Consider the following 19218-nt stretch of genomic DNA (forward strand, 5'->3'; position numbering starts at 1 on the left):
TGCAATGGGTCGTCGGCCTCGTGCGGCACTAAGACGACAACGTCGCTTTTGCTAACCGCATTAAATTATTGCGGTTATCAATAATGCATTAGCATTAATGCTAACCAAATTAAAACAACACTAAAGTTTATACAGACAAAGAAAAACAAATAAGTTATGAGGTTTTACATGCCAAAACCACGATATGATTTTGGGGCACGCCGTATAGGTGGTGGACTCCGGAATAATTTGGACCACCTGGGGTTGGTTAACTTGCACCTAAATCTAAGTACACGGGTGTTTCCGCATTTCGCCCCTATTTAAATGCGGTCGCCGTGGCCGGGATTTGATTCCGTGATACCAAGAAGTGTCACCATGTGCAAAAGCGTGGCCGGTGCCTTTGTGTGCTTTATGGTGCGTGTGCTGCTTTTTTATTGTTTTTTTTTTTGTATTGCGCTTGGTAGGCCCCTTTCGTAATTTTTTTCGCCTAAGTTTTATGCGCCCATTGTAAAATTTTCCTTTTTGCCTTTCATGATACTTGGGGAATACGGAAAAGAACAGCAGTGACGTCAGGTACTCAAAATATGTAATGCTTACCGGCTGAAAACATGCCCTCTAAACACTTCTTTTTTTTTTTTTTACGGGAGTGCATTTGAAGAACACGCATTCTTACTTTTCTTTTTAGCCTCGCTGACTGCGCCATTGCTAGCATCGTCCCAGTCGTAGTCTGCGTCCATGAACAGCTGAAGGAAGTCTTCTTCTTTCTGCAGGATTGTATCTCGAAATGGTTGGCAAACAAAGCTAAAGCAAAGTCAAGAAGCTAAGGCGCTAACCTTGCTTCATTTTGTAATGACCAAAAGAAAATGAGGATATAAACATGCGTTTCAATATTTCCTAACGCCATCACTACAAAGGATGTGCTTTCTTACATGCTTTTCAGAGTTATACCACGACCACATAATGTATGGGGGCTACATTGCTGTAACAAGCCATGATTGTAATCTGTTGCTTTTCTTACAACGGTAATAAGGTGACACAGAATAATAGAACTGGCAACAATTAACCCATGGACTCCGAACCTAAGACCTTCGCATTGCGCATGTGGTGCTATCGCTGGTTGAGCCACGGCAGTCACTGCCGTCATATCTGCATCACTTGGTATTTAGATGGGCTATACAACTATTTAGGGCCGAAGAACCGCCCTAGAACACGGTGGTGCACCTCCAAAGAGTCGACAATCTTCTAATAAATCCCCGGTATCACAGGGGGGTATCATCATCAGCCTACATTCATGTCCACTGCAGGACGAAGGCGTCTCCCTGCGATCTCCAATTACCCCTGTCTTGCGCTAGCTGATTCCAGCTTGCGCCTGCAAATTTCCAAACTTCATCACCCCAACTAGTTTTCTGCCGTCCTCGACTGCGCTTCCCTTCTCTTGGTATCCATTCTGTAACTCTAATGGTCCACCGGTTATCCATCCTACGCATTGCATGGCCTGCCCAGCTCCATTTTTGCGCTTAATGTCAACCATATAATATCGGCTATCCCCGTTTGTTCTCTAATCCACACCGCTCTCCTCCAGTCTCTTAACGTTAGGCCTAACATTTTTCGTTCCATCGCTCTTTGTGCGGTCCTTAACTTGTTCTCGAGCTTCTTTGTTAACCTCCAAGTTTCTGCCCCACATGTTAGTACCGGTAGAATGCAATGATTGTACACTTTTCTTTTTAACGACAGTGGTAAGTTCCCAGTCAGAATTTGGCAATGCCTGCCGTATGCACTCCAGCCAAATTTTATTATTCTGTAAATTTCCTTCCCATGATTAGGGTCCCCTGTGAGTAATTGACCTAGATATAAACATACTCCTTTACACACTCTAGAGGCTGACTGGCGATCCTGAATTCTTGTTGCCATGCCAGGCTACTGAACATTATCTGTGTTTTCTTCGTATTAAACTTCAACCCCACTCTTACACTTTCTTGGTTAAGGTCCTCAATCATTTGCTGTAATTCGTCCCCATTGTTGCTGAATAGGACAATTTCATCTGTAAACAGGAGGTTACTCAGATATTCACCATTGATAATTACTCCTAAGCCTTCCCAGTCTAAGAGCTTGAATCAATCTTTTAAGCATGCACTGAATAGCTTGTGTCTCCTTGCCTGACCCTTTTCTTGATAGGTATATTTCTACTTTTCTTGTGTATAACCAAGGTCACTGTGCAATCCTTATAGGATATGCAGGAGGGGTATATCATTAGGTAAATTTCAGTACTTTACTTGTCATGTTTGTTACGTTATGCCTGCGGCTCGAGACTGAAGAATTCAAAATCCCGTTTATGTAATGCGCCAAACGCATTTGCCTTCGTTTAGTTTCACACAACGAATGAACGCTTCGTGAATAGCTTTTCTTGGAGAGTTCCTAACGCACGAACTTTTTTGTGCCACTGATAATAAAGCAAGTCATATTTTATAGAAACATGATCCACGGGAAAGAATTCAGGCATTCACACGATATACTGTTAGTTTATAGTGACGTTGGAAAGTTGAATATCACGCTTTTGTCTCAGTAGCACGTGAACATGTTTGTGTTACAGGTTCTTTAAAAGACAATGTTCTCATTACGTGGAACACTTTATTTAGAGTAAGCCGGTACACTTTAGAGTAAGCCGGAGCAGCTAAGAGGCTTACGTTATATGTCGCAGCACGATAATCTCGAGTAGTTATATATGTGCATACATAAGGGACATTTCGCCGATATTCTTTCACCTCTTACTGCACCAAGTCTTCGTCAGATCGAAGCACGTGTCAAAAGGGGGAGGCGGCCTCCAGGAAAGCAACCTTTAAGCAATGATGTGGCACCATTGATAGTAAGATATATTCGTGCACACATTGCCTTGCGATGGAATAGCTGGTCGCATGCCAAGTTTCCGCCGTCCCGCGAGTGAATTCGGAAAGGTATTTTGAGCGGTGTGTGAAAGTACGTAATGTACTTTGATTCGTTGTGGCATCCACGCTGAGGCGGGTGTCAGCATCTCTCAATAAAAGAACTAAACTTTAGAGCAAAAGCTCAATTTAACTTCACCATTCACAATGATTTCGCGAGCTTTCCTGCTGTGCTTGAGGCGTTCAACTTAAAAGACTTTGCCGATGATTAAGCTGTGCTCCTTGTCCACTTTACCTTGTTTCTCGACTTCCTTTCTTCAATCATGTGGGCCACGAAGGCTTTGAAGACATCGGTGCTTGCTTTCGGTGGGTAATCCGGCTGCAGAGCCTTGTATACACTAGGCATAGTAACTGCGGGTGGGAATCAAAGCTCTGATTAGTCCCGCGAAAGACGAAAAGAAAAAGAGAAGGAACTAAACCGTGACTCGTCATGACATGCTTTGCGACTCGTCTCAAACATGCGAAAGAACTGTTTTGTAAACTTTCTTTTGTGAGCACAATTTGAGTGCTTTTTGGCTCGCCATAATACGGCAGCAGCGCTGGAGGATCAAATGAGGAATGTAAAGCTGACGCCACGGACTCTGAACTTTCTATAGCGCTTTGGGACGTAGATAACCCCTATTTCTGCTACAATATGTATAAAAATAAATGACCCGCGTGCTGTAAAACAAATAATGGTTAGATATTCCTTGCTACAAGTTTCTTTGTATTTCTCATGCTAGCTCATTCCATGCTCACCAAATCAACGTTCTGTGCCTACATAATAAGAGTTCATGAGCAATAAATCTCGCTTATTAGTTCATCGCTCGCGGCGTGAGATTTAAGTTTTTGACTCCTTTGTCCTTCTACAGTTTTGCCTTAGTACATATTTTATGATCAAAATGATGTTTAAACTGGTTGCTACGACGACGAGCGCCGTTGAAATAACAACAGCATCGATTTGTTTGATGAGCAGTTGAGATCGCTACTAACATAACATAAGCAGCTTCCATCCAGCCACGTTGCCGAATATGGCCTCGAGACAATGTATCAGTGGGTGGTCCTTGTCCATCTCGCTGTCCAAGTCGACGCTATAGTTCAGAGCAGCCGTAGTGTCCAGCGATGTGTGATCGAACAACCTGCACGAAGCAGCCTTTTAATGGCCCCATTGCGGACTCTCGCGCCGGAGGTTGCGGGTTCGGCTCCCGCCAGCGACGAGTTAACTTTTCGTGCACTTTCAGTTTCCCTTTTCCTCATTATTTTCTGCATTCCAATTTCAACTACACCTAATTTCCCCGATGCTTTACTTGACTTCATTTCTGTTGGCGATATGTGGTTATCATCTTCTAGATGGTAGTTTATACCTGAACTAGAAAAAAAATAGCGTTATTTTTACGCTACACCTGTACGACTTCTATTAGCAGAGCCAATGCAGATTCCGCAACCTTATATTCAACTATGCACAAAGCAATGCAGCTGCCTATATGTAACGCTATGGAGGTCTATACAAAACTATGCTTTCAAAAGAGTGACCTGCATTGACGCAGATTACGATGTGGCGTGTTGAAGTGGGGAAGCAGGCCCAGCAAGCTCTCTGTTTTTATTCTCCTCCGCTTAAACTTTCACTGTCTCTCCTGCTCCATCTACACGAGCTGAATCGTAGAGTGACGCAGGCACCTAACGTCTCCTGAACACAACAATCCAAAGCAGTCACCCGCGACTGGCAGTTTTCAGGACACGACTCCAGTGTGCGCAGCCCAATCCCAGATTCAGGGCACTGCAGGTGCATAAGTGCAATACCGGAGTTGGTGCAATACCTGACCGACCCGCAGCTATTTCTGTTCCAAGCTTTCAGCTATAAACTAACTTGTTTGGCGAATCTTTCATACATGCTAATTTAAATGCATATGTATTATTTTTTTTACCACTCCTGTCGGTTATGCCTTCGGGTCTTGAAAGTACTTGAAATAAATTATTTATGAATTAACTATGACTCTTGCTCATTTTTATGGCGGTATTGATGTAAATAAATCGTTTTATGATGCGTTAGAACGCATTTAAACGATTTACGGTTTCTTTCTACGGCGAATATTTGGTTAGAATACCGGGTTATAAACAACTGAATTACGGAGTGAGGAAACTCCCTAAGAATTTTGTTTTAAAATTCCGTCGTTTTGAAGCATGATCAGCTCCTTCTTCAGGGGTGAAGTGCCCTGAAGCACAGCGATGCTTATATGTGTTTTTTAGGTGTTTTGACAGGCGCGGGGAGACATTGTTCAATCCTTGGAAACAGAGGGTTGGAAGTGTTCATGACAAGCGTTTGATCTTTCCCGGGGTTTTTTTGATGTGGCAGGAGTCGGAGGACTGCGTCAAAATGGACACCGAAGGTATGTGGTCCTGAAACACCTTCATATTTGCAAGAGGAAGGGGCGAACAATGAAGTCAATGACGAACCGCACTGCATATGAACTCACACCACGCTCCTTCCACGAAGGCCTGTCTATGTCAGCTCCGTCAATATTAATTCAAACAAAAATTTTAAAAGCTACATACTCTTTGTCATTGAGAGCGAACGAAGCGTACTGGAAATAGCGGAGGGTCACCTATATGTTTCTTCTGTAACACGTGCATTTACACACGCAGTTTACGGAGCATTTATGTCAATGACAATGGGTTCACACCAGGTTATGACGCGCAGAGACTGCTCATTCATTTACATTATTTCTAATAAGTGTACCAGGATTGTCATTCGTTGCACGAGAAATCTCGCTGCGCAAAGAAATCTACGCTCCGGCAGGCTAGGGCATGCTCGGACCCTTCTCGAAGCATTCGCAAAAAGGCAACGCATCACAGCCTCACCGTGGGCGCCGTAGAGCTGCGTAGCATATACTCTTACTATTCCGCCACTTCAACGGATCTGCCACACTGCAGTGATTGCAAAGTCATGAATTTGAATCCTACCGTTGACAGCAATTTTTCTCTCACAACTTATTTAATTTTGTGACCGACGTTAGCATATAATTACACACAAGTAAAGGCAACTCACTCGCTGACGTTCACAGGCTTATTTTTTGCTGCTGCTTCTGCTACGCGGCCCGTCATTCTTTCAGCAACAGCTGTAATTCTCACGGTAATCTGAGAAGAAAAAAATGAGAGACATAAGATGTGTATAGTATCTTAAAGGTATGTAAGGTATGTGAAGCCGCTTCTAAGGCGAAGCATACTTGCACCAGAAAAGCATATATAGTGTACACGAATGGTCAAAGTATTGTGCAGTTTGACAAATGAATGCGTAGTGTGGATTTGATCTTCATGATTACTGACAAGCAGACTTGTGCACGTTGCAGAAAAGAGGTAACCAACTATAATTACAATTATTTCATTCAAAAATGTAATCGATTGCAGTTACCAATTACTGCGCCACGAAAGTAACTTAGAAATTACTCAAAAGTAATCGATTATTTTTATGTTTCTTTCCTCCAAACTTCATTAACATCCCACAGATACAGTAAAAAGAACCAGCTGGAATGGCACTTTCAGTGCGTCCTCTGCGGCCCTTTCACACGATGTTTATCTTCACTAAAAATTGTTTTTCAATGGTTTAGTGGGTCATCTTCCCTCGTTTTTATTGTGAAAATATCAGCAGCGACAATGCAAACTCGGTGCGCACTAGGATGTAGGGCGCTGTTCTAACACATAAGTATCCTGCGTACAAGATTAGGCTTATTCAACATCAGGGTTCTTTATATGAAGCGCAGCGCTTCATTGTTGCTGATACTAGGAGAAGACGCTCCTAGTTCGGTCTACGAAAAGTAGCTAATCGAGATATACCAACACCGGTTCAATTCATTGGCCACCATCTGGTGGAGCATTGAGATGAGGAGATAAGTACCGAGCTCCCGAGTTTGCTTGTCTGAACATCCGCTGGGCTACTGCGTGGCAAGATTTCTAGCGTTTTCCTTCACTTCCCGCTGAATTCAGGTTCTCAAAGCTGTGTCGCTTTTTACAGGTTGTGACATCAATAAAGTAACTAATTATATGTAGTTGGTTACTGAAAAACGTAATTGAATTGCAGTGAATGTTACCGAGTAAACAAGGTAAACGGTAAATCACAAAAAAAGAGGTGTAATGGTTGACAAGTAATTCATTACATGTAATTCGTTACGTCCAAGTCTGCTGACATGCAACTGCCTCGGGCCTATGGTATAGAAATAATGGCCCGATAATGCCTATCGACTGATTTCAGCCGTATGATTGAGACAGCATACAAACATTCTTAGAACCAAGAAGTAACTGCCAATCTGTGCATCCATTTGGTTATGTGGTTATGCATAGTTTCGGATTCAAATGAATAAATTTCGGTGTAGCATTTCTTCCATAAATCAGAAAATCTCGAATACGTTCACCACCCCGCCATTTGGCGGGGTGGTGAACCCTGTTCAACCTCGGCTCTCAAACAATTCAGAATCCAACCCGCTGTGAAGCGCTCTAGCATTCCTTTTAGCGTAGCTCTCGTAAATTCTTACGTATTCGTACAGAACAGGAGCGCCATATTATAAGTGCAAGAAACTCCATCTCGTATAAACACACCAACAAAAGAATTCGGACAAAACATGTAAGTAACTATCAGGATGTAGAAAAAAAATAGTTGCAGTGGCTTAGCTCGGCTATGCCAGGATATACGTAGCGTTAGCAAAGGTTCAGCTGAAGGTCCGAGTCGCATTGGCGCTTTCGCTGAGTTTCACAGTATATTCAGTCGATTGGCGAGCCTTGACGTCATCGACGGCGTTTTGTTGTTGCTGCAGGGGTGGTCGGGCACGTCGCTCAGCCTCCTGGCGACGCCGCTTTGCTAGACGTTCGTCCCTTTGCTGCAGTGTCTCCGCAGCACGTTTAGCCTTCTTCTGTTCATTCCTCCTACGCTCAACCGCTAATTGCCAGGCAACTACTTCGGGATCCGATGAGTCAAGCTTCTCCGTTCTTCTGGGCTGTTGAGCAGCATTTGCGCTCTCCTTCTCCATGGCTATACCACACTGGCAAACGCCAGTCAGAAGCGCAGCGGCTCCAGCGCAGTGTGAGACGGCGACTGCACAGCGAGCGCGCGCCGGCGCCAGTGCGTCTACCACGGCTACGACGTCACTCCTCTGGAATGCGCAGACCGGCGGCGGTGAGTCGCGCGCGGCGGCGGCGGAGTGCGCGAGAGGTGCCGGCTCCGGTGGCTCCGGTGCGCAAGCCGTGTGACATCACTGATCCTTGCGCATGCGCAGCACGGCTCTTGATGTGCCGCGCGAAACGGGCTTGGCTAGGCCAGTGTAGCTAACGCTACAAAACAAATAGACGATCCTCGACCAGGAGAAACGGTTGGCACCGCGATGGTGCACATCTTATGACAGACACTCACTGGCTTTCAATGCCCCATATCTTTTGAAAACATATCAGTAGCACGGGATGGATTTTAACAACGTTTGCAAAACACAGTTGCGTGAATACTTTATTTGAGAAGCGCACTGAGGGCGTACCCATCATCCATTCTTCCCCCTACACTTTCATTTCAGTGTACCTGATTGCCATCTTTTTTAAAGACGATAGTCTTTCTTGGGAAACTTAAACGCTGAAAATTTGGTCTGTCTCTGTCTGTCTGTTTGTCTGTCTGTCACCCGATTCAGCCACCCGGCCAAAGTTGGACCACTTGCTTACCGCCCACACTACTTAAACTGGTACGGCTGTTCATACTTGTGAAAGTTATCGATCACAAAGTAAATATTACGCATATCTGAGGCGCAACATCACTACGTAAGTATTAGGAGGTGTGTTCCTTTAATAGAAAATACATAGATGCGTAACTCTAAAGACCCTAGTTTCTTAAGCTGCGCTGAAAATGCCATGCTATGCGCGCCGACGAACGACGTTCCCCGACTGCGCGCCCACGAGCGCCCTCTGCCATGGAGGAAGGAAACCCTCTGCACAAGCTCATGTTTCCCGATGTATTGCCAGATGGCGTCCATGTCTCACGCAGCGCCTCCTCAATTTTATCAATGCCAGCCAGATGCGGCCGATTCAACACAAAGGAAGCGCTGTCTGAGGCAGGGCAAAACATAAATGGCCGCTTGATGAAATAATGCGGTAAAATGAAATCTGTTCAAACAAACCTCCATTGCATTTATCATGCCAGGACGTAAATGGTACGAGAACAGCATCACGGGTGGCCGCGGATCAGACCAGCACTCATGTAGTGCGGCCGGCAGAAGACTATCGTCTTTCGACGACATTTGCAGCGAAGCACGCATACGCGGCAATTTTTATATTACATATATAAGTACGATATGTGTTTTTGACTATCATTATTAGTTTTCGTCTTCCACAAATTATTCCTTTGCTGTAACTATGTGATGTCATTATTAAGATTGTTACTTCTATAGTAACACCCACACATGTTATATGTACTATGTATCGGTTATGTTCATCAACATTTTATATCATTATCTTTCCTTTATTAGTTTAAACATTCTCGTACGTTATGTATGCTGTTTTATTGCGATAGCAATTATATGGACACTACAAAGCAGATTTCTGCCGCCGGCGTCGCCGTCGTCGTCGCTGTCGCCGTGGTTCCGTATGACGTCAATGGAGATGAAATCGTCGCCGCGCGCCGAACGCTGTATGTGCGAGTGAAAGGGCACGAGGGACGCGCTCTTTCACGGGGAGTGAACGCACGGCGGAGAACAAATGCGCGTTCGGCGCCGTGCTCCTTTAAGGGCTGCAGAAGTAGGCGTCTCTTTCCTCCTTTACAATCACCATATATGTAGAGCAAACGCGCCTTCTTCCGACGCGCGAAAGGCCGTATGGGGGGGGGGGGGGGGGGGGGAGGGAGGCGACGTTTAGCTGCGGCACCAAGTGCCTATTTATATCAGAGGCTCCGGCAACAGTCACCAACGCTGCACGCATTTTGTGCGAACGCGGACAAAATTCTGACGGCGTCGACAACAGTTCTGCGTGTTGCCGGTGCTGCTGCATGTCCAAGTTTATACAGCTGATAAAGCTATCATTACTCCGTATAGCTCTCTACAAATTGGCTATCGCAATTGATGCTTCGCCTTTGAGGTGAAACTGCGACAATTTTTTTTCAGGCACGTTATCTATAAATTTTAGTGTGTGCTGCCTTGTGTACGACCCCCAGGCTCCTTCAAGCTGCATTTGGTTACTTTCCGCCTGGGGTGACCCCTACTATTATTATGGAAATAAAGTCTTTTCATTGATTGATTGATTCATTCATTCATTCATTCATTCATTCATTCATTCATTGTTTCACTGATTTATTGATTTATTGGCTGTTTGGTTGATTGACTACATTAGAGCTCACTTTTGGCACTTTAGCATCATGGCAACGCGTTCGGTGGTGAGAATATGTGCAGCTGATGTGAATTGCTAACTAACCACGAGAGCAACACAATCAAACTGGTTTACAGTAATCGGTTAATGAAAGGCAAGAACGCCCGCAAGAGTACCCATACGAAAATGCTTGTTGGCATTCAGAAGAACTTCCGATTAGTTTTCATAGATTTAAACAGCACTTTTAACAAAGCTACTGATTTTTATTCTGCATCACTTTAAGAGTGGCGAACAGCAAGCGGAGATAACTTGCAAAGCTTAGAAAAGGTCATAAGACGATGTAGTTTACCACGATTTTCACTGACGTACTATCGGAGACAAAAGCGATCAGGAAGCGCGAATGTCGACCGAAGTGCATCACTGCGCTATCTGCGGGATAAGCTGTGCTATTATCTGCACTCGAGATCACCGGAAAATGCGGGCCGCGTATCTACTATCCGAATGCAGAGGATAGAGCTGCTGATCGCGGCATATAGTGAAGCTTTTCAATTCGGTCGATGCTCGCACTTCCTCGACAATTTAAAAAAATAAAATCTGTAGTTGCACATGCCAAAACCAGGATATGGATATGAATATGAGGCACGCAGTTGTGGAGGGCTCCGCATTAATTTTGACCACCTGGGATTCTTTAACGTGTACCCAATGCACGGTACACGGGAGGGCAACAATACGTCCCCGATAGTACAACGCCTGTCTTCATACTGCACTCATCAAATAAAGAACAATACAAAGTATATGCTCTTGTACGCGGGCAATACGGAAAGACTGCAGCACCACACCAAGATGTAAACCTTTCGTACCGTTTTCAGCTGCGTAGCGGTGAGGGCGGGCGTGAAGATCCCTCGAGCTTTTCTCCACTCGTCACCCGAGAGGTTCAAGATGGCCTTGCGCCACACGTCACTACCGATGCGCTGGCCCTCCTAGAAAAAATTATGCCAGCATGCTCAAGCTATCTTCGTGCATGCTCAAGCTATCTTCGTAGCACATGCATTCAACACATATGACGCAAGAAAGCATCCTTTCTCAAGCTCCTTAGGGTTCTAAATCATTGTCAGATAAACAAAGAAAGCGTATAGTTCTCTTAATATCTATTGCCAATGTAGCACTCAGCACCTTGTTTAATTGAGCCGGAGCATAAATTGTCTTCGTCACCTATTCCAAGATTGAACGACAGAAGGTAAACATTGAGTAATCAGTCATTTCTACAATCCGTGCTCTATATATTATAGCTGCTGCGAGCGTTTCTAAGCAAATGGGTTTTAGCACACTGAAGTCGGTAACGAAAATTAATGGAGTATCTTTTCTGAATAAATCATACCAATTGCTTCTTGTACTGTGATTGCAATCATACGTTGGGTGCAGAGATACGATTGTCACCTTCTGTACAGAGAAAAGTCCACAGTATCATGCTAGACAATGTCGACAACCCTCCCCTTCCGAAAAACAGAATTCTTGGACCTTGGTCCCTGATGACGTCAGACTGTATTTCTTTAAAAACGCGAGTGGATTTCTTAAAAGCATCATGACTGGCTGAAAAACTATAGTCGCTGTCAGATGCATTCAATGTCTGTGTGCGAACAGATTTTCTTCATGCCCTCTCATCTTTCCCTTCATTTTTTCTGCCCTTACCCCATCCCCCAGAGCAGCGTAGCCAACCAGACAGTTAATCTAGTTAACCATTACTGCCGTCCGTCTCTTGTTTTCTATATCTATCTATATATCTATCTCTTTCTCTTCTGCTGTTGATCGCGAGGGCAGTGTATTCTGTTTGCCGGCCACGACGGCCACACTCTGATGCGAATGCTTAGAGTGGAACTACTTACATCATGACGGAAACAGGAATACAGTGTTTGAACTCAAGTACCTCTGCTAAGATGTTAAAACGCAATAACTAATATCCTAATAGCTCATATACGCGGTGTTTCAGGTCTTGCAGCCATACAGCGGTGACATGAGATACGACCGTATGCTGCAGTTATCCGGATTCATTTCCCTTACGTGGGGCCCTTCAACGTGCAACTAAACCTTACCACGCAGGTGTCCTTGCATTGCACGTGGGAATGTGACCTCAGACCACCCAAATTTAATATGCCTCCCTTTCGGCGCAATAGTTCAGAACGGAGCACTGGGAGACGGCTCGCTAGCGAGAAAAAGGAGGCCCAAGTGGCGTTCCTCGGCCAAACATGGCGGGCGGCGCAGGCCAGTGGAGCCCTGGACTAGGGGCCCCACCCACCTCCTTCCCCAACATTTTTCCTTTTGCAACAAACGTTTTATTGCGATAGCAATTATATGGACACTCTTTGCGCATTTCTGCCGTCGATGCCGCCGTGAGGTTCCGTTTAAAGTCCAAAGGCGATAAAATCGTCGCCAACTCCGTATGCTGTATGTGCGAGTGAAAGTGGGCGAGTGATCCGCGATCGCGGCTCAATCTCTCACGACAGGGAGGAAAGCGGGGAGGAAGCGTGCTGTATTCCGTCACGCGCAAGGCTCCGGGGGGAAGGGAGGGAGGGGAGGCGCGTTCTACTCCGGGCCGCTGTATCTTGAAAGTTACATGCGACGGGGACGGAGTCTGCAGCGCGCTGTGTTTTCGCGGCTTAGTTCGCGTTGATGCGAGAGGCGACACGAAGGTAAATTATCTCCCTGCTGCTGCCGCGCTTCCGCACTCCAGTGTTTTGACAGCGAGTTTCCGCGGTCATCGAGTGCGATGCGTTCATGTTTGCTTGTGCGCGCGAGACACCATGCTCACTAATTTAGCTAGTATGCCTATGTTTACAAGTTTACACGGCCGATAAAACTACTACGCTTACTTCATATAACTTTCCACAAATTTGCTATCGCAATCGATGCTTCGCCTTTCGAGCGAAACTGCGACTTTTTTTTCAATCCATCAATCCTATAGTAGCCGCCACAGGGGGAGAATCTGGTGGGATAAGAGGAGGGCTGTACTACCCGACCACCTCACGACAACGTCTAAAACTTTCAAACATCGTAAAGCTCTCGTGAAACATCACACGCGTCTATAGTCGGTATAGTCGTAAGATCAATAGTCGGCAATAACCTAAGGATTACAAAGAAGCTCCTCCCACAACAACGCAGTGCACAAGGCCTTCACCTCTGAAAGAGAGCCGAGCTTGCTGGAGTCCGATCTTAGCGTTATGATCTTGCTCTGCTGTTGTAAGCGCTAGGCTATTTGGAAAATAAAAGCTCGTTGTTTCCACCTAACATTACAGCTATGGCTGAACAGTCATATCAAGATTACCTACAAAATTTCCTATAGACTCTCAGGTTTCCGCCTGAATCAGTAACACAGATCAAAGTGCACGAAGAAAACTGTTGTTTTGTAAACACTCGAAATCGCTTGACGTCATGCAAATAAGCTTTTCTAATTCGCTGGTGCATCTATGCACGTTGTGTTCGAGTTGGACAGCGTATATATAACCTTCAAATTATTAGGTTTTCACCGACTATAGTTAGCGTTCTGAAACGACCGCGCACCGCATCTCGGTCACGCGTTTGCGTAGGAGAACTTGCCCTTTGCATCTGTCGGCAGTAAGTAACACAGGCAACCGTAAAAACGGGAGAAAGAGGCAAGGAAGGTTTTGACTAATACGTATAGCCAAAAAATGAGCGTTCTATGTGTTACAACGCAAAGAAACGAAATGTAAAGGCAGGCGGTGGCTACCAGTGCGACCGGCTGACCTGTATTTTATTGCGATAGCAATTATATGAACACTCCAAAGCGGTTTTCTGCCGTCGGCCTCGTCGTCGCCGTCGCCGTGAGGTTCCGTATGACGTCATCGGCGATGAAATCGTCGCCGCGCCCCGGACGCTGTATGTGCGAGTGAAAAGGCGCGAGGGACGCGTGCTTTCACGGGGATCGAACGCACGTCGGCGGGCAAACGCGCGTTCTGCGCCGTGCTCCCTGAAGGGCTGAAGAATTAAGCGTCTCTTTCCTCCTTTGCAATCACCATTTATAGAGAGCAAACGCGGCTTCTTCCGTCATGCGAAAGGCCGCGGGGGGACGGGAGCGAGGGAGGGGAGGCGACGTTTAGCTGCGGCACCAAATGCGTATTTATATAAAAAAGTTGTCGCAGTTTCACCTGAAAGGCGAAGCATCAATTGCGATAGCAAATTTGTAGAGAGCTATACGGAGTAATGATATTAGCTTTATCAGCTGTATAAACTTGGACATGCAGCAGCACCGGCAACACGCAGAACTGTTGTCGACGCCGTCGGCGTTTTGCCCGCGTTCGCTCAAAATGCGTGCAGCGCTGGTGACTGTTGCCGGAGCCTCTGATATAAATAGGCACTTGGTGCCCCTCCCCCACGGCCTCTCGCGCGTCGGAAGAAGGCGCGTTTGCTCTACATATATGGCGATTGTAAAGGAGGAAAGAGACGCCTACTTCTGCAGCCCTTAAGCGAGCACGGCGCAGAACGCGCGTTTGTTCTCCGCCGTGCGCTCACTCCCCGTGAAAGCGCGCGCCCCTCGCGCCCTTTCACTCGCACATACAGCGTTCGGCGCGCGGCGACGATTTCATCTCCATTGACGTCATATGGAACCTCACGGCGACGGCGACGGCGACGCCGACGGCAGAAATCTGCTTTTGAGTGTCCATATAATTGCTATCGCAATAAAACGTTGCGAGGCGAGAAGGTGGGTAAGATTTCCAACGCTGCTCGACGAGTGTCCCATTCTGATCTCGTCGAAAACCTCCGAGCCGCCCCCAGAGGCACCGGCAACAGTCACCAACGCCGCGCGCGTTTGGTACGAACGCGGGCAAAACGCCGACGGCGTCGACAACAGTTCTGCGCGTTGCTGGTGCTGCTGCATGTGCAAGTTGATAAAACTACTATCCTTACTCCGTATAGCTCTCTACTCATTTGCTATCGCAATTGATGCTTCGTCTTTCGGGTGAAACTGCGACATTTTCTAAGAGCTGTCATATCCAGCCTTTTATTGCGATAGCAATTATATGGACACTCAAAAGCAGATTTCTGCCGTCGGCGTCGCCGTCGCCGTAGCCGTCGCCGTGAGGTTCCGTATGACGTCAATGATGTTGAAATCGTCGCCGAACGCTGTATGTGCGAGTGAAAGGGCGCGAGGGGCGCGCGCTTTCACGGGGAGTGAACGCACGGCGATCAAACGCGCGTTCTGCGCCGTGCTCGCTTAAGGGCTGCAGAAGTAAGCGTCTCTTTCCTCCTTTACAATCACCATATATGTAGAGTAAACGTACCTTCTTCCGACGCGCGAAAGGATGTGGGGGAGGGGGGGGGAGGGGCAGGGAAGGGAGGCGACGTTTAGCTGCGGCACCAAGTGCCTATTTATATCAGAGGCTCCGGCAACAGTCACCAACGCCGCACGCATTTTGAGCGAACGCGGGCAAAACGCCGACGGCGTCGACAATAGTTCTGCGTGTTGCCGGTGCTGCTGCATGTCCAAGTTTATACAGCTGATAAAGCTAATATCATTACTCCGTATAGCTCTCTACAAATTTGCTATCGCAATTGATGCTTCGCCTTTCAGGTGAAACTGCGACAACTTTTCTTTTTTATTAAATGCAAAGCATTTCTTGGCGAACATTTGCTACTTTGACAGTATCTATATATCTATCTATATATCTATCTATCACTCTAGACGCCTACGTCTTTGTGCTCTCATGGTCATTTCGTTAACTTTGTATGTACCAAAATTGGCATACTATGACAAGAGTATATGACGAACACAAATGATATGTCATGACATGAATTTGTGTTCATGTCATGCGTGTCATGTAGGTCATGAAATAGCCGCCTACGTCATCGTGCTCTCATGGTCGTTTCATTAACTTGGTAGGTAGCAAAATTGGCATAGTACGAAAGGAGTATATGACGAACATAAGTGATAGGTCATGACATGCATGTCATATAGGCCATGACAATGACCCAGCGAAAAAGATTAGCCCTCAAAAACCGCTGAAATGGGCTCTGACGTGGGTACTAAGTGAAGGAAACGCTAAAGGATGACGGTAGAAGACATAGTCATGCCCATGATCGAGCAAAAATGACAATTACTCAGCAAAGAAAGATTAAAACTCAAAAACCACTGAAATGGGTTCCGACGTGGGCAATTAGTGAAAGAAACACTAAAGAATGAGGGTAAAAGTCATAATCATGAGCATGACTCAACAAAAATGACAATGACTCGCTGAAAAAAAAGATTAATACTGAAAAACCGTTGAAATTGGTTCGGACGTGGGCACTAATTGAAGGAAACTCTAAAGGATTGTGGTAGAAGTCATGGTCATAACCATGACTCAGCAAAAATGAGAATGACTCAGCGAAAAAAGATTAACACTCAAAAACCAATGAAATGGGTTCGGATGTCGTACTAAGTGAAGAAAAAAGGCTAAAGTTTGATGGTCGAAGTCATAGTCATGACCATGACTCAACAAAAATGAGATTTACTCAGCGAAAAGAGATTAACACTGAAAAACAAATGGAATGGGTTCGGATGTGGTACTAAGTGAAGAAAAAGGCTAAAGGTTGATGGTCGTAGTCCTAGTCATGAGCACGACTAAGCTAGGCTTTCGCCTTAATGTCTCTTAGGTGTAGCTAAAGGGACTCCTGAAGACTCATGACATGAATGTCGTGACATGCGTGTCATGTAGGTCATAAAAGAGCCGCCTACGTCTTGGTGCTCTCATGGTCGTTTCGTTTACTTGGTAGGCTCCCCGCACACTGCTTCGCATAACATCGATTCCCACATGGCGTCGGATCTGCCAGCTTTTTTCTATTAGCAATGGATCGTACCTCTTTCTCCTATGCCTACAATAGAGGCTATACCATAAACAGACATGCGGCGAGGCAGAAATGCATTTACCCGAATGTATACTTTTTGCGAAATATTAAGACACACATGAGTTTGTAAAATCATTTACGAAGAGAGAGAAAAAAGGTAAAGGAAAAACAGGGAGGTTAACCAGATGTTGTCTCCGGTTGGCTAACCTGTACCGGGGGAGGGGTAAATGAATGCGACAGGAGAGAGACAGAAAATTAAGTAAAAATAAACATAAAAAAGGATGGAAAGAAAAGAAAATCACACACACACACAAAACAGAACTGTTTCTGTGGGCACTGTCACGCAGTCTGCGAAGGCGTTTCGTGTTGCATAGTGTCAACGTTCCATCCCGCGTCACACAGTGCAGAGTCACAATTTGTCACTGAGTCCGGTGTCTTTTAAGTAACGCAGCAGTGCCTTCAGGGCGGCTCTCGCCGTTTTTTGTATAGGCCAGTTTCCAAGTATGTTCTTTTCTGTTATTGGGCATTTGTGCAGTTGATCTATCGTGGCTGAGAGAGCTGCTCTCTGAGGGTTTAAACGAAGGCACTCACACAGAAGGTGTGCGATTGTTTCGTTGCACCCGCAGAATTCACAAAGTTGGCTATTGGTCATTCCGATAAGAAAGGAGCACGCATTTGAAAATGTTACTCCAAGCCATAGACGGACTAGAAGTGTGCAGTCCCGTCGTGGAAGGTTGAACGGAATACGGAGCTGTAAATTAGGGTCCAGGGCATGAAGGCGTGCACTTGTGAGATCGGATGAATTCCATTGCATCAATGTTAGCTCACGCGCAAGCGGGGAAAGTTTTTTCGCTGCGTCGGCTCTCGAAAGAGGAATGGCAACGCAGTTGACACCGTTATGGGCAGATCGAGCCGCTGCGTCCGCGCGATCATTGCCATGTATGCAACAGTGACTAGGCAACCACTGATATCGTGCCCTTCTTCAACTATGCGATGGTGTACTTGTGTGATCTCTGCGACGAGCTGCTCATGCGATCCATGGCGCAATACTGAGTAAACTCTGGAGGGCTGCCTTGGAGTCACAGAAGATTGACCATGGATGGGGTGGTTCCTCCAGAATGAAATCAATAGCCGAACGGAGGGCTACCAGTTCAGAAGCTGTCGTTGAAGAGACATGTGACGTCTTTAGCTGTATCTTGACGGATCTTGCTGGAATCACCACGGCGGCAGCTGAACTTGTAGGTGTGACTGAGCCATCGACATAAACATGTACGCGGCCACTGTGAACCCCATGTAAAAGTCCTAATGTGGCCTGTTTCAGGACAAATGATGGCATGTGTGCATGCTTTCTTCGTGGTTCCTGGGATGGTGAGGAGTATGTCAGGTTTGTGCAGGCACAATAACGGTGACGATGGTCTTGCTGCAGGCATGTAGTTCGATGGCAACGAGGTACGATTGGCATTAATTATGCGGAGGTTATAGACAGCGCTAACTTCATGACACTCCCATAACGATTCGTTCCAGTGCCTGCGCACCATTCCCCTTTACTGGCTCACGTAGCCTTCTCTATACGAGAAGTTATCGTTAAGTAGGTAAGATATTGCCCTACCTCGTTTTCGCCACATCACAAGAAAGGCTCCAAAATTGTCTAAACACCATCGACATAATGTACGTCAATAGCTGGGCGCTTCTAGAAAGGTATTCGCGTTATTAACAGAATGATGCGTTTTAAAGGTTATTGTATTTGTTGCAGTGAGACTATTTAGATAACGTGTGTTGTTTCATTGCCTAATTCTGTAGAGAACAGATCCATTAACCAGCACATCTGCAGTAGTAGCATAGGTGGTTTTACGTATATTAGACATATGCGTGTTGTGTCAAGCGGAGTGAGCGCCGGTGTGGGAGGCGACTGCCCTCCTACTCTCCTATCGAAGCCTTCTTCTGCCGGAACTGCCACAAAGGGACAGGACGGCGGCATAAGATGAGGGCTGTCCTTCTCCAGCGTTGCACTACAGCATCTAAAGCTTCAGAGGCCACGAACATGCCGCGTGAGAGCACGCACGTCTCGGGCAGTTATTTGGCGTTAGACGACGAACGTGCCCTGCCACTCGGTTGCCCAAAAGCACGCGCGCCGTTTGCATCTGCGTCCGATCACCAA

General features: G+C 46.1%; 1 protein-coding gene across 1 annotated transcript in view; it reads right to left on the reverse strand.

Moving 5' to 3' along the window:
* The window catches only part of LOC119445033 (uncharacterized), a 125410-nt gene that overhangs the window by 97796 nt on the left and 8396 nt on the right, over nt 1–19218 (reverse strand). The window contains exons 6-10 of the mRNA XM_049664846.1: nt 11084–11203; nt 5944–6032; nt 3891–4036; nt 3154–3269; nt 653–743 (exon numbers count right to left, since the gene is read on the reverse strand). Coding sequence (XP_049520803.1) covers nt 653–743; nt 3154–3269; nt 3891–4036; nt 5944–6032; nt 11084–11203 — 562 coding nt within the window. The remainder of the gene's footprint in view (nt 1–652; nt 744–3153; nt 3270–3890; nt 4037–5943; nt 6033–11083; nt 11204–19218) is intronic.

The sequence above is a fragment of the Dermacentor silvarum genome, chromosome 3, assembly GCF_013339745.2.
Source record: "Dermacentor silvarum isolate Dsil-2018 chromosome 3, BIME_Dsil_1.4, whole genome shotgun sequence".
NCBI classification, from domain to species: Eukaryota; Metazoa; Arthropoda; class Arachnida; order Ixodida; family Ixodidae; genus Dermacentor; species Dermacentor silvarum.